Source organism: Crocuta crocuta, unplaced genomic scaffold (genome assembly GCF_008692635.1).
Source record: "Crocuta crocuta isolate KB4526 unplaced genomic scaffold, BGI_CrCroc_1.0 scaffold68, whole genome shotgun sequence".
NCBI lineage: Eukaryota > Metazoa > Chordata > Mammalia > Carnivora > Hyaenidae > Crocuta > Crocuta crocuta.
In genome coordinates, this window is record NW_027532426.1 from 107,591 (window position 1) to 118,234 (window position 10,644).

Consider the following 10,644-nt stretch of genomic DNA (forward strand, 5'->3'; position numbering starts at 1 on the left):
AGAGTGTGGCTGAAGTTTCCCGTTGTCATTGGGGACAGACAAATGAGAGAGTGCAAAGCAGTTACCAGAGACCACATCCATTTCTCTGGGTCTCAGAAACTTTACCAAATTGAGTCCCTGGATCCATACCTTCATTTACTTTACCCTCCACCTACCTTCACCCCTTCCTAAAAGACCTGTCAATTAAAAACAAAAAAAGCCAGGTCCTGTTTGGGTCTATTTTTTATTTATTTTGAATGGGTAACACCGTCACGTGGCTCACAATTCAAAATATACAAAAGGGTATTTAGTGTGCTAAGTCTCCTCCCTCCCCAGGTCCCACCTCCCAGTTCCCCTCCCCAAAAGTATCACTGGCATCATGTGAATATGCATATATAAGTGAATATGTTTTTATTTATTTCTTAAAGTTTATTTATTTTGAGAGAGAGACAGAGGGAGAGAGTGGGGGAAGGGCAGAGAGCGAGGGAGGGAGAGAGGATTCCAAGGAGGCTCTGCACTGACAGTGGGACTTGAACTCACAAACTGTGAGATCATGACCTGAGCTGAAATCAAGAGTCAGACGCTTAACCAAATGAACCACCCAGGGGCCCCCAAGCGAGTATGTGTTTATAGCTCCCTCCCTTCTACAACACAGAGGGGCGGTGCACCACATACACTTTGCCGTTTGCATTGGAAGATCATTCCCCTATTAGTATATAAAGAGAGAGAATTCTTTTTATAACTGCATAGCACTGCACTGTAAGGCAGTACAAGAATTTAGTTAGCCAGTCCCCTAGGAAAGGACATTTCTGTTGTTTCCAATCTCTCACTATCGGTGTACACGCCTCTCATCCAGGGCCCCCCTGAAGGACAGCGTGGTGGGAGCCACCCCTGCCCTCCGCCCAGCTCATCTGCATGGCCACAAGTGTTGGACACCTCTAGGTTGCTGGAATTCGAGGGTCTCACTTCTTCTCACCATTGGTGCCCACCAGCCTTCTATGTCTGTTGCCGCGGAGTAGAGGTCACTGGCCACATACACCCCTGGCAAAAACAACCACTCCTCATTACCACCGTACCCACAAATCCACCCCATAGGCTGACTTGAACTGTTGCTGTCTGTGTGGCCATCCTCTGCCAGAGACTGCGAGGCAGGTGAATACAAAGGGGTGGAGGGAACTTTCCCTGGGGAATCACAGCCTGCCGCAGGACTGGGGTGGGGACAAGTCCTAGTCCAGTATGTGACAGACACAGGGGGACAGACAGGGATTGTCCTCTCAGTCTAGATGTCCCTTGCATTTTGAGACTTCCACAGGCATAGAGCCAGGGGAGGAGACCTAAGTTGAGAAACCAAGGCTAGGGGAACATCAGGACACAGTCCCCCCCATCCCAGGGCTGAGAGGGAGATCCCAGGATATAAGAACAGGTAGGAAAGGAAGAAGGGACAGTAGGCAAAAGGAAGAAGGCGGGAGAGAAGAAGGAGGTCTTGGCTAAGAGGAACGTGGGTTGGGGCGCCTGGGTGGCTTAGTCGGTTAAGCGTCCGACTTTCGCTTAGGTCATGATCTTGCGGTTCGCGGGTTCGAGCCTCACGTCGGGCTCTGTGCTGACTGCCAGCTCAGAGCCTGGAGCCTGTGTCAGTCTGTGACTCCCTCTCTCTCTGACCCTCCCCTGCTCACGCTGTCTCTCTCTCCTAGAGATAAATAAAAAAAATAAAAAATAAGAGGAACGTGGGCTAAGGAACCCTTTCTAGCTTATCTATGCATGTGCAGGCCTAGCAGGAACCCTGCCTTGGGGCTTCTAGGGGACTGTCCCCAGTTCAGAAATACCACCCTCACCTCCAAAACAAGGGACTGAGGAGGCTCAAGAGAGACCTTGAGATGGGTGAAAAACACTTGGGAAAGCCAGAATTCAAAAACAACAACAACAACAAAAGCAAAACAGAGGCAAAACCACAAAACACAGGAGTCGCCTGGGAAAAGCGTGGCTATCAGCCCAGCCTTCAGCTGGCCATTCTTCTCTCTGTAACAGGAACCCAGCAGGTCTGCGGCCAACAAAGCTGTGTCTCTGCCCCTCCCCCACACTCAGGACATTCCCAGCAGGGAGGGGGTGTCAGGGAGGGCCATACAGAGGGGCCCTGGGGGAAGGAGAGGCAAGGAACTCAGGGGTGGAAGGAAGGAGAAGAGGGTGCCAGGCTGCCCGGCCCAGCGCCCACTGCTCCCCTCCCCACACACGCTGGCCCTGGGGCCCCTGGCCACATTCCCCAACCCAAGGACCCCTTAGTTGTGAGAGAAGCCCCCGTGGGAGAAGGCAGGGAGGTCGGGGGCACAGGCTGCAGCCTGGGGAAGGCAGGCCAGGGGGTTGACCTCACAGGTCCCAGCATCCTGGTCCCCCCGGAAATAGATGGAATCAGGAGACTCGAAGGAAGGGTCCTGGTCAAAGAAGTTGTAGGGCCGGAGGAAGAAGCCCACACCGGTCCCCACAGTCACCGTGTTGGGAACGTCTTCTGCATGTGGGATGTGCAGGAAACCAGCTGTCACCCAGGCCACCAAGTCCTGCCAAGGGAGAAGAAAGAGGATCCTGAGGCCTGGCTTTGCTCAGGACATGCCGGCCTCCTCCAGGAGTTCTCTATGTATGGATTCACCTTGCCAGCCCACCTTCCCTCAAAAGGATCTTAAGTCTTTAAGCAGTTTTCCTACTGGCCTGGGAGTCTAAGCATAGTCCGTTTCATACTGGGAGCAGCCCCTGCCTCCCTGTCCCAGCCTGTGCCCTCCATCTCTGACATGTCTCATGATGCCACCATCAGCCTATCCACCCCCAGATGAATGACGCCCATGGGCTACTTCAGCTCATCTCTCCCTCACTCTCCAAGTGTCCCCACCTATGACTGAGAGGAGGATGGGGCGGGGAGACCAGGGCTTGAGAGGCATAAAAAAAAAAAAGTCTGACATTCAGAAATTAATCTTTCAGAGGTCAAGCCAGCAAAGAGAGAAGCTTTCCACACAAGAGATGTGGTCTTCCAGCCCTCCTCGAACCTGGGGCCCAAAAAGGGCAAAGTCCGAGACGCCAAGACTCAGAACGCCGCAGGGTCCCCAGGGTGGTTTGGGGCTTCAGCCAATGTTTGCAAATTCCCAGCCTGGGAAGATTCCCTCAAGAGGTAATGATCGGATCCACAAAAGCAAGGAAGGCTGGAGTCAGCTCCACCCCTGGGGGACCAGGTGGATTTTAGGAAACTAAAGAAAAGGTGGGGCTCCTCTTTGTGCCCTGGGTCTCCCTCCCCTGAACGTCCCACAGTCAGCTGACCTCTCCAGCAATGGTCTCGTTGTCGATGAAGTCAGTGAAATCCACGGTGGGGGCCCACGGGTCGTTCTGATTGTAGATGCTGGTGCTGCTGGGTTCCTCCTCCTTCCGCCGGGTCACTGCCAGCTGGTACCTAGGGAGGCACTGGTCAGGCCTCCATGGTCACTAACCCCGTCCTGCTGCCTGATTATGATGGAAGGGGGCTGAGTGCATGGGCCTCGGGCTTCCCATCTCACTCATACCACGACTCTGGTGCCACCCCAGTGGGTCAGCCAACCTCTTTCCACATTCTCCCGTTCATCCCCCTGCCATCTCACAGCATGGCTTCTCCCTCCATCCCAAGCGAGGAAGGGTTCTTCTGCCTGGGCCTCAGCCCTCCGCAGGGAACATATGCCCCGTGCATGCATTTTGACAACCCGGAAGTCCTAACGGTGCTCCCACCTCTCCTCAAATACGGTTTAAACTGAGCTCCCAGTTGCTCCTCCCCACGCACTCTTCGTTTTCACTCTTCCCCCAGCCTCTCTCTGCCCCCCCGCCGCTCACCTTCCCCAGCTGAAGGCTCTCTCCATGGAGCTGTTCCGGGGCAGCGGCTCCCCAGCAAAGCCGAGCATCTGGATGCGGTAGCCCCGCCGGTGACCCCACTTGTTGCTGTGGTTGCTGGCCAGGTACACGTAGCGGGGTGGGGTGCCTCCCAGGGGGAAGGCGGCCTGCTCCTCAGTCTCCAGCAGCTTGCGGGTCACCTGCATCCTCTGCATCTGGTGCTCGGGGCTCCAGGGTACCGCCGTGGGGACATAGGACATGTCCTCAGCCCAGACCCAGTTCTCCAGGCCTGCCGGGGTGGGGTGGAGGTGGGTGGGAGGGAGGGCTGGTCATGCAGCTGTCCTGTCCCCTCTGGATTGTGTCCCCTCCCCTCCACGCACTGCTTCAGAGTGGGGCCAAAGAGAAACCCAGAAGTGAGTGCGCCCCCTGCCTCCCTCCCTTCTCCCCAAGATATCCCTGATCTTTCAGCCAAAGCTGTTGACCTGTAAAGTATTTCTTCAAGGATTTCATTCATTAATCTTTCACACTTATTAGTGGAGAGACACGGAGGAATGAAACCCTGTGCTTTCCCTCCTGCTCTCACGGAGGCTGCAGAAGGTAAAGCCCCATCTGGCTTGCTGTGTGAGAGCAACACATTCAAGGCCCAAGGTCACAGGAATACAGGGGCAGGCGGGAAACAGGGGCCTTCCTGTGTGCCTTTCAGCCTTGTCTCAGAAGATATGACCAGCAGGGAGGACACAGCAGGGCGTTCTAGGGAGGGGCAAAACATGAGCAAAAGCATAGAACCCTAACTAGCCTGTGGACGCGTGTGTCCCGGGACTGGGAGGGTGTGGGCGTGGCTAAAACAGCCGGGGGAGGAGTCTTAAAGGCGGGCTGGAGCCGCACTCTTGGAAGGGCCTTAGGGCCTTGCACCGTCTGAGGGTGGGTCCTTTAGGTGATGGGGGAAAACTGGAACTGGGGGGAGGGGGTAAGCAGGCACAGGCTGGCAGGTGGCCCCTGGACCTGAGAGAAAGAAGAGTGGAAATAGCAGAGAGAAGGCTGGCCCAGCAAGGCTTTGACGTGTTTTGGAGACAGACCAGAAAAAAATAGGTGATTGATTCAATGTGGGGAAGGAAAGTGGAAAGACAGACTCCAAGCCATCGTGTATCTTTGACTCTCTCTGTGACCCCCAGCCCCAGGATCTTTCTGAACACTCTGCAGCACCTACGCTATAAAGTGCATTGTGCCCAGAGAGAGATGGAATTCAGGGAGGGGGATCATCTCCCAAGGAAATGTACCACCTGGGGTGTTCCACAACAGGCCTGCGTGTGCCAGGGACTTAGCACAATGCAAACAGACCCTCCGAAACCTCAGCACCACAGGCCACACGGAGAGAAATGAACTGAAAAACAAGTGGCTGCCTCCCTGAAGTGGGGCCTATATAAAGAGCAAGGGAGGGAGGAGGGCAAAGGGGACCTTGTGAGCCCAGAGGCTTCCTCCTCTCTGAGCTTTTGCCATTTCTCAAGATTTTCGGATGAGGTCACGTGGAGGGAGGGGGGCAGCTCTGCACTCAGCCAATGAGCTAAGATCCAAATAAAATTCAGCAGCCAACTTTCTCCCATCCAACAAAAGAGGAAGTATGAAACTCCCAAACCACAACTCATGCTCAGATCTTCCTTTCCTGGATGGCTTCCAGAAAACCCGAAGCAAACAGACAATGTTTCAGTCCCCTCTTCTAGAATCCTTGTTTCTGCCAGGATATCTTACCTGCTACATCCAGATCCACCTTGAAATGGGCGCTGTGGGTGTGGACGGTCCCCAGTGTGTGCTCCCCAACCTGGTTCCCGTACCTTCGGGCAGCACCAAAGAGAAATGCTGAGCTGATGTAGCCGGTGGCATGGAATCGGACCTCTATGGCCCCGCTGGAATGGAAGACCATATCCCACACATAGTCATAATTGAGCAAGGTCGACACAGATCGGAGGACCAGCACTGTCTCTGCAAGGCCCCCAAAATAGTGGGAGTAGAAATTTGAGTGGTGTCGCCTCAAGGGGAGGCCCTGGTTCTGTTCAAACACACAGATGGCATCACGTATTGTCTTAGGGGCTTGGGACTCCAGAAGGAAGTGCCAGTCCACGTAGGTGGCCAGGTAGGGGCAGTCCACCCCCCGGGTCAGGGGAGTGGAGTACTTGCCCATGCCAAAGCTGCCATCGATATAGCGGGTGAGCATTGCCGCGGGGGAATTTCCACCATAGATGGCCAAGGCCTCTTGGAGGCTGATCTCATAAGCTAGTCGTTCTCCCCGGAAGCGGATGTCAAAGACCCTTGGGCCGCTGAAAGCTCCAAGGCCAAAGGAGAAAGTCCACAGTGAGGAGGCCACTTGACTCCCCTGGACACTGAAGCGGGGGCCCTGGGGGTAGAACTGCAGAGGAGGAGACGGACCCCGAGGCACCTGGGACTTCAGGGACCAGGACCCACCTGTGCCGTTGTCTGGGATCAGCACCACATTCACCAGGCCAGCCTCAAACTGGTCCTCCAGCTGGGCCAAACTCTCATAGTAGCGGCCTTGAAAGAACACCTTCTGGATGGTCCAGCGGGCAGGGTCCAGAGCCTTGTGGTCCACTAGCAGTTCCAACCCCACGGGGTGTAGGAAGAACCCAGCCCCTGAGATGTTGTAGTAGAGGCCAAACCAGGTGGCCCGGTCCCCTGACTGCAAACCACGGGGGGCCACGGTCATCGTCACCAGGTTCTGTCCTTGGTGTTTATAGAAGCAGCAGTGGTGGAGGAGACCAGCGGCCTGGGGCAGCTCTCTGTCGAAGATCAGCTGGTCTATGTCCAGGTACTCTCGGAAAAGCACGGGGCGTCGGTGATAGGGCAGGGGCCCCCCGTGACGCTCCACCGTCACATCCCGCAGGTAGGAGGGGTGCGGCAGAGGCCCCACCACCAGCTCACTCACGTTGGGCTGGGGTTGTCCGCCAAAGAAGACGATGGCCAGTGCCTCCCGGGCGGGCGGGGGACTCCCCCTGTCCAGGTGGGCCAGCGCAGCAGCCTTGGGGGGCAGCTGCAGCTCCACCGAGAAGATGCAGTTGTCCGAGGGGCGGGCCTGGGCTGCGTCCACCAGGCCCGGCCCCAGCTGCTGGGTCAGGAAGCTCATCACGGCCGTCAGCTCCTCTGGGCTCAGGTCTGCAAACAGCTGGCTCTGGCCGCGGGGTATCCAGGGCTGGGCACTGGGGGATACAGAGTGGCAGTGGGGAGACTCGCCCGGTTCACCCCCATCTCCTCCCTTGCCAGCTAGCAGGACACACACCAAGGCGAAAATGGTGATGACAGCCAGAGCAAGGAGTACCAGAGTGGTCTTCTGGTTCATTGTCAGTGACAGCAGGACAGAGAATTGAACCGGAGTGGAGACGTGTCTTCTCAGGTCAGCAGAGGAAGGTCTCTCTTAGCTTCTATACAGGGGGCTCCTGAACTCTGGCTAAGGTTCCCTGCATTCAGCGGTTCAGGATACTGAGGGTGGGGAGGGTGGGAAGGACATGGGAAGGCTGGGGAGGGGGCGGGGCAGGCCGGGGGTGGGGGACGGGGCAGGAGCAGGGCNGGGGGGGGGGGGGGGCAGGCAGGGTTTGGGGGACGGGCCAGAAGCAGGGCGGCAGCGATTTCCACAGACCTTACATGGCTTTGTCTTCCAGGCTCCAAATCAGACTCCGCTCTCTGGGTCAGGGTTGGAACTGGGGAGAACTGGGGTAGGCAGAAGGAAAGTGGGATTTCAAAATAATGCAACTGATCAGCCATAACCTGGAAAAGCACCACCAGGAAGGAGCTGGGTCTGCACAGAGCAGTACCCCCGACCCCCTCAGCCTGGCTTCGTCCCCAACCCCCACCTTCCCAGGGCCAGATGTTCCCTTTCCTGTAACTTGGAGCTATTGTTCTCCTTCCAAGGAAACCCCCACCCCCAGCCCTGTAGCTTCCCAAGCAGCATTCCTTGGCCAAGTCTATCCCCCTTGCCCTCTCTTCTTCCACTGCTAATTTCCTTGGCCAGAGTCCTTAATATTCCCGGGGGAGAGAGGGAGGTAGAGGGTGGATTCTAGATACTTCAAAAGTCACATAGGAAAGATTCAAGCAATAAAAATCTTGTAATACATTTTATTATAAATCACACACACCATCTATTTTTACAAAATTCCATCTATTCTTCCATTTCAATGCATATGCATAAAGAAATGTCTGGTATAATGTTCACCAAATGTGAACACTAGCTATTTCTGAGTGGTAGAATTTGTGATGTTTTTGCTTGAATATTTTAATAATATCATTTGTATAAATTCATCATTTAAAATGAACTGGAAATAAGAATTAATGGAGGGGGTATATACGGGTATAGTACGGGAGGCTGTTTCCTAAAGAACATTAATAGGTAAGAGTCAAGGGAGCAGGAAGTTGAGAACAGAGAGAAAGGTACAAACATCTCAGCAACTCCCCTCCATGTCCCATCACACCCTTGGGGCTAAAAGTCCTGGTAAAAGAAAGGGGGCAGGTCTGGGACACAGGCCGCCATGTGGGGGACACAGGCCACAGGGTTGACACTGCAGAGCCCAGCATCCTGGTCCTTCTCAAAGTAGACGCTGCCAGGGGAGAAGATGGAGGGGTCCTCATCAAAGAAGTTATAGGGTCCGAGCAAGAAGCCAACTCTGTTTCCCAGAGTCACAGTGTTGGGGACATCCTCAGCATGGGGGATATGCAGGAAGCTGGCTGTAACCCAAGCCACCAGGTCCTGCAGGGAGAGGGAGAGGCTGAAATACTTTAGAGGTGAGACCCAGGGAACCACCCCTTCAGCCACGATGCCCAGCCTCTAGCCTTGCTTCCACCTCTGCCCAGCCCTGGACCCACAGGGCAGGCAGGGTGATCCTGTGAGAAGCGTCAGAGTGGTCAGGGTCTCAGAGCTAATCTCACCCCAAGAGGGATGGCCCTTGTTGGCCCCTGAATCTGAGAACTGGAAACCTACCATGCCCTCTAACCTACAGTCAAGGGCTGGGCGGCCAAAACATTGGGCATAAGTTGACCCTCTCCTCTGCCTCTAGGGCTACCAACCTCTCCTAAGAGGGTCTCATTGTTGATGAAGTCAGCAAAGGCCATAGTGGGTGTCCAGATGTCATTCTGGTAATAGATGCTGCTGCTCTGTGACTCCTCCTCCTTCCTCCGGGTCACCACGAGCTGGTATCTGACCAGGAATGTTGAAGGAAGGTGGTGTCAGAAAATGTCAGGGGCCATTACTGGCCTAGAAGTCCTTTGGATCAGATTCTGTGTGAGACCATTTCCCATCCCATATCTACTTGGATCTTAGAGGAGGTAGAGGGGTGAATGGTAAGCTAAGGGTAGTGAGTTGGGGTCTCCAAGAGCTGGGAAGGGGACCAGTCCTTCCCTACCACCCAGTGCCCAGAGCCCTCCTCACCTCCCCCAGCTGAGGGCCCTCTCCATGTCGCTCTCCAGGGGTATGTGAATGCCGAGGGGGCTGTGGATCTGGATTCGGTACCCGCGCTGGTGACCCCAGGCATTAGTCTGGTCGCTAGCCAGATAAAGGTAGCGGGGAAGGGGGTTTCCCAAGGAAAAAGCTGTCAGGTCCTCCCTTCCCAGGACCTGGCGAGTCATCTGTGGGCGCTGCAGTTGGTGCTCTGGACTCCAAGGGGCTGCCACAGGCTTAAACACCACGTCTTCAGCTACCACCCAGTTTTTCAGCCCTGCCAGGGGGAGGGGGAGGGGGGGAAAGGAGTTCCACACCAGGTGAGACAGTCCCTCGTCTTCCCCACGATGCCCACTGCACTGGCCTGACAACGGGCAGCAGAGTTCATCAAAGAGCACTCTGCTGGGAGCCAGAAGGTCTGGATTTGAGTGCTAGCCCATCTTCTTTGAACCTGCCCTGTTCAGTCGGGCTAAGTTCACAAATGGCTAGCTCCATATAAGTTAAAAATGCAGTTCCTCAGTCATGCTAGCCACATTTCAAGTGCTCAGTTGCCACAGGTGACTAGTGGCTAACGTATCAGACAACACAGATGGAGAATATCCACCATTGCACGAAATTCTATTAGTACTGTTCTACCTAGTAGATCTTGGACCGATTCTTTTTCTGATTCTCTTTCTGAATCTCTACAGCAGGCATAGTAAGAGCTGTTCTATGGCTGAGCTCTGTAAGTGGAAAAGAATATGCAGGTGGCGAGTCACATTCTTGTGACTATGAAAGAGAGATTTGTCTTGGAAAAGCTGGCTGGAGAATGCACGTCCCCTTCCAGGGTGCTCTGCATATTTCCCCCAGGTCTGAAACTTGCTTCCTTTCTCCACAACGTGGGGACCACTTTCAGTTTTTCTCTTTTTCAGAAGTGAGTAGATTTAGATTTTATATTGGCTGAAACTTCCCCAGGATTCGATTGCACTTGTAACGTATACACTCCTCTTCCCACTTGGCACGGGATTATACTTTTTCTGCAGACTCGGGCAGTTAAACAGGTCCTACCATGAAAGCACCCAGCATGGTACAGAGTGCTGCACTGCTCTGCCGGCTCGCCAGGGCGCAGGCGCCTGGGCTGCACACTACAGGGATCTAATAAATGTTACTCGATTTTACTTCCCAAGACAGGCTCTTTAATACCAAAAGTGCTCAAGAGAAACTTCAAATCAGGAAAGGCCTGTTCCAAATATGTCAAGAATAGTTAATATGCTCATTTCAAACATGGCATTTTCTTAGTTTTCCTCCCACCCCAAAGTACGTCTTTATAGTCAAGAGGATAAGAAAATGTGTCACAAGATATGGTTACAGAGCATTATACTTGGCCAGTCACTTCTTGTCCTGTCTTCCCCCCCCCC

General features: G+C 54.4%; 2 protein-coding genes across 4 annotated transcripts in view; both read right to left on the reverse strand.

The window, feature by feature from the left end:
* Window positions 1–219: 219 nt before the first annotated feature.
* LOC144244102 (amine oxidase [copper-containing] 3) lies at window positions 220–7,184 on the reverse strand. Of its 2 annotated transcripts, XM_077779332.1 has the most exons (5): window positions 6,271–6,282; window positions 5,560–5,642; window positions 3,817–4,102; window positions 3,277–3,406; window positions 220–2,528 (listed from the first exon to the last, which is right to left on the reverse strand). In XM_077779332.1, exons 3-5 carry the CDS (start codon window positions 4,071–4,073, stop codon window positions 2,253–2,255), a joined length of 663 nt encoding a protein of 220 aa, XP_077635458.1. In that variant the 5' UTR covers window positions 4,074–4,102; window positions 5,560–5,642; window positions 6,271–6,282; the 3' UTR covers window positions 220–2,252. The 2 variants fall into 2 exon arrangements, with proteins under 2 accessions (XP_077635458.1, XP_077635457.1); XM_077779331.1 differs by having other exon boundaries at window positions 5,560–7,184.
* Window positions 7,185–7,959: 775 nt separating this feature from the next.
* Window positions 7,960–10,644, reverse strand: part of AOC2 (amine oxidase copper containing 2) — a 5,108-nt gene continuing 2,423 nt past the window's right edge. Inside the window, exons 2-4 of one of the 2 annotated variants that reach the window (XM_077779328.1) lie at window positions 9,320–9,524; window positions 8,878–9,007; window positions 7,960–8,560 (exon numbers count right to left, since the gene is read on the reverse strand). In XM_077779328.1, the coding sequence (XP_077635454.1) occupies window positions 8,294–8,560; window positions 8,878–9,007; window positions 9,320–9,524 (602 nt within the window). In that variant the 3' untranslated portion in view covers window positions 7,960–8,293. Of the gene's footprint in view, window positions 8,561–8,877; window positions 9,008–9,238; window positions 9,525–10,644 lie in introns of both variants that reach the window. The other variant, XM_077779327.1, reaches the window with a different exon arrangement.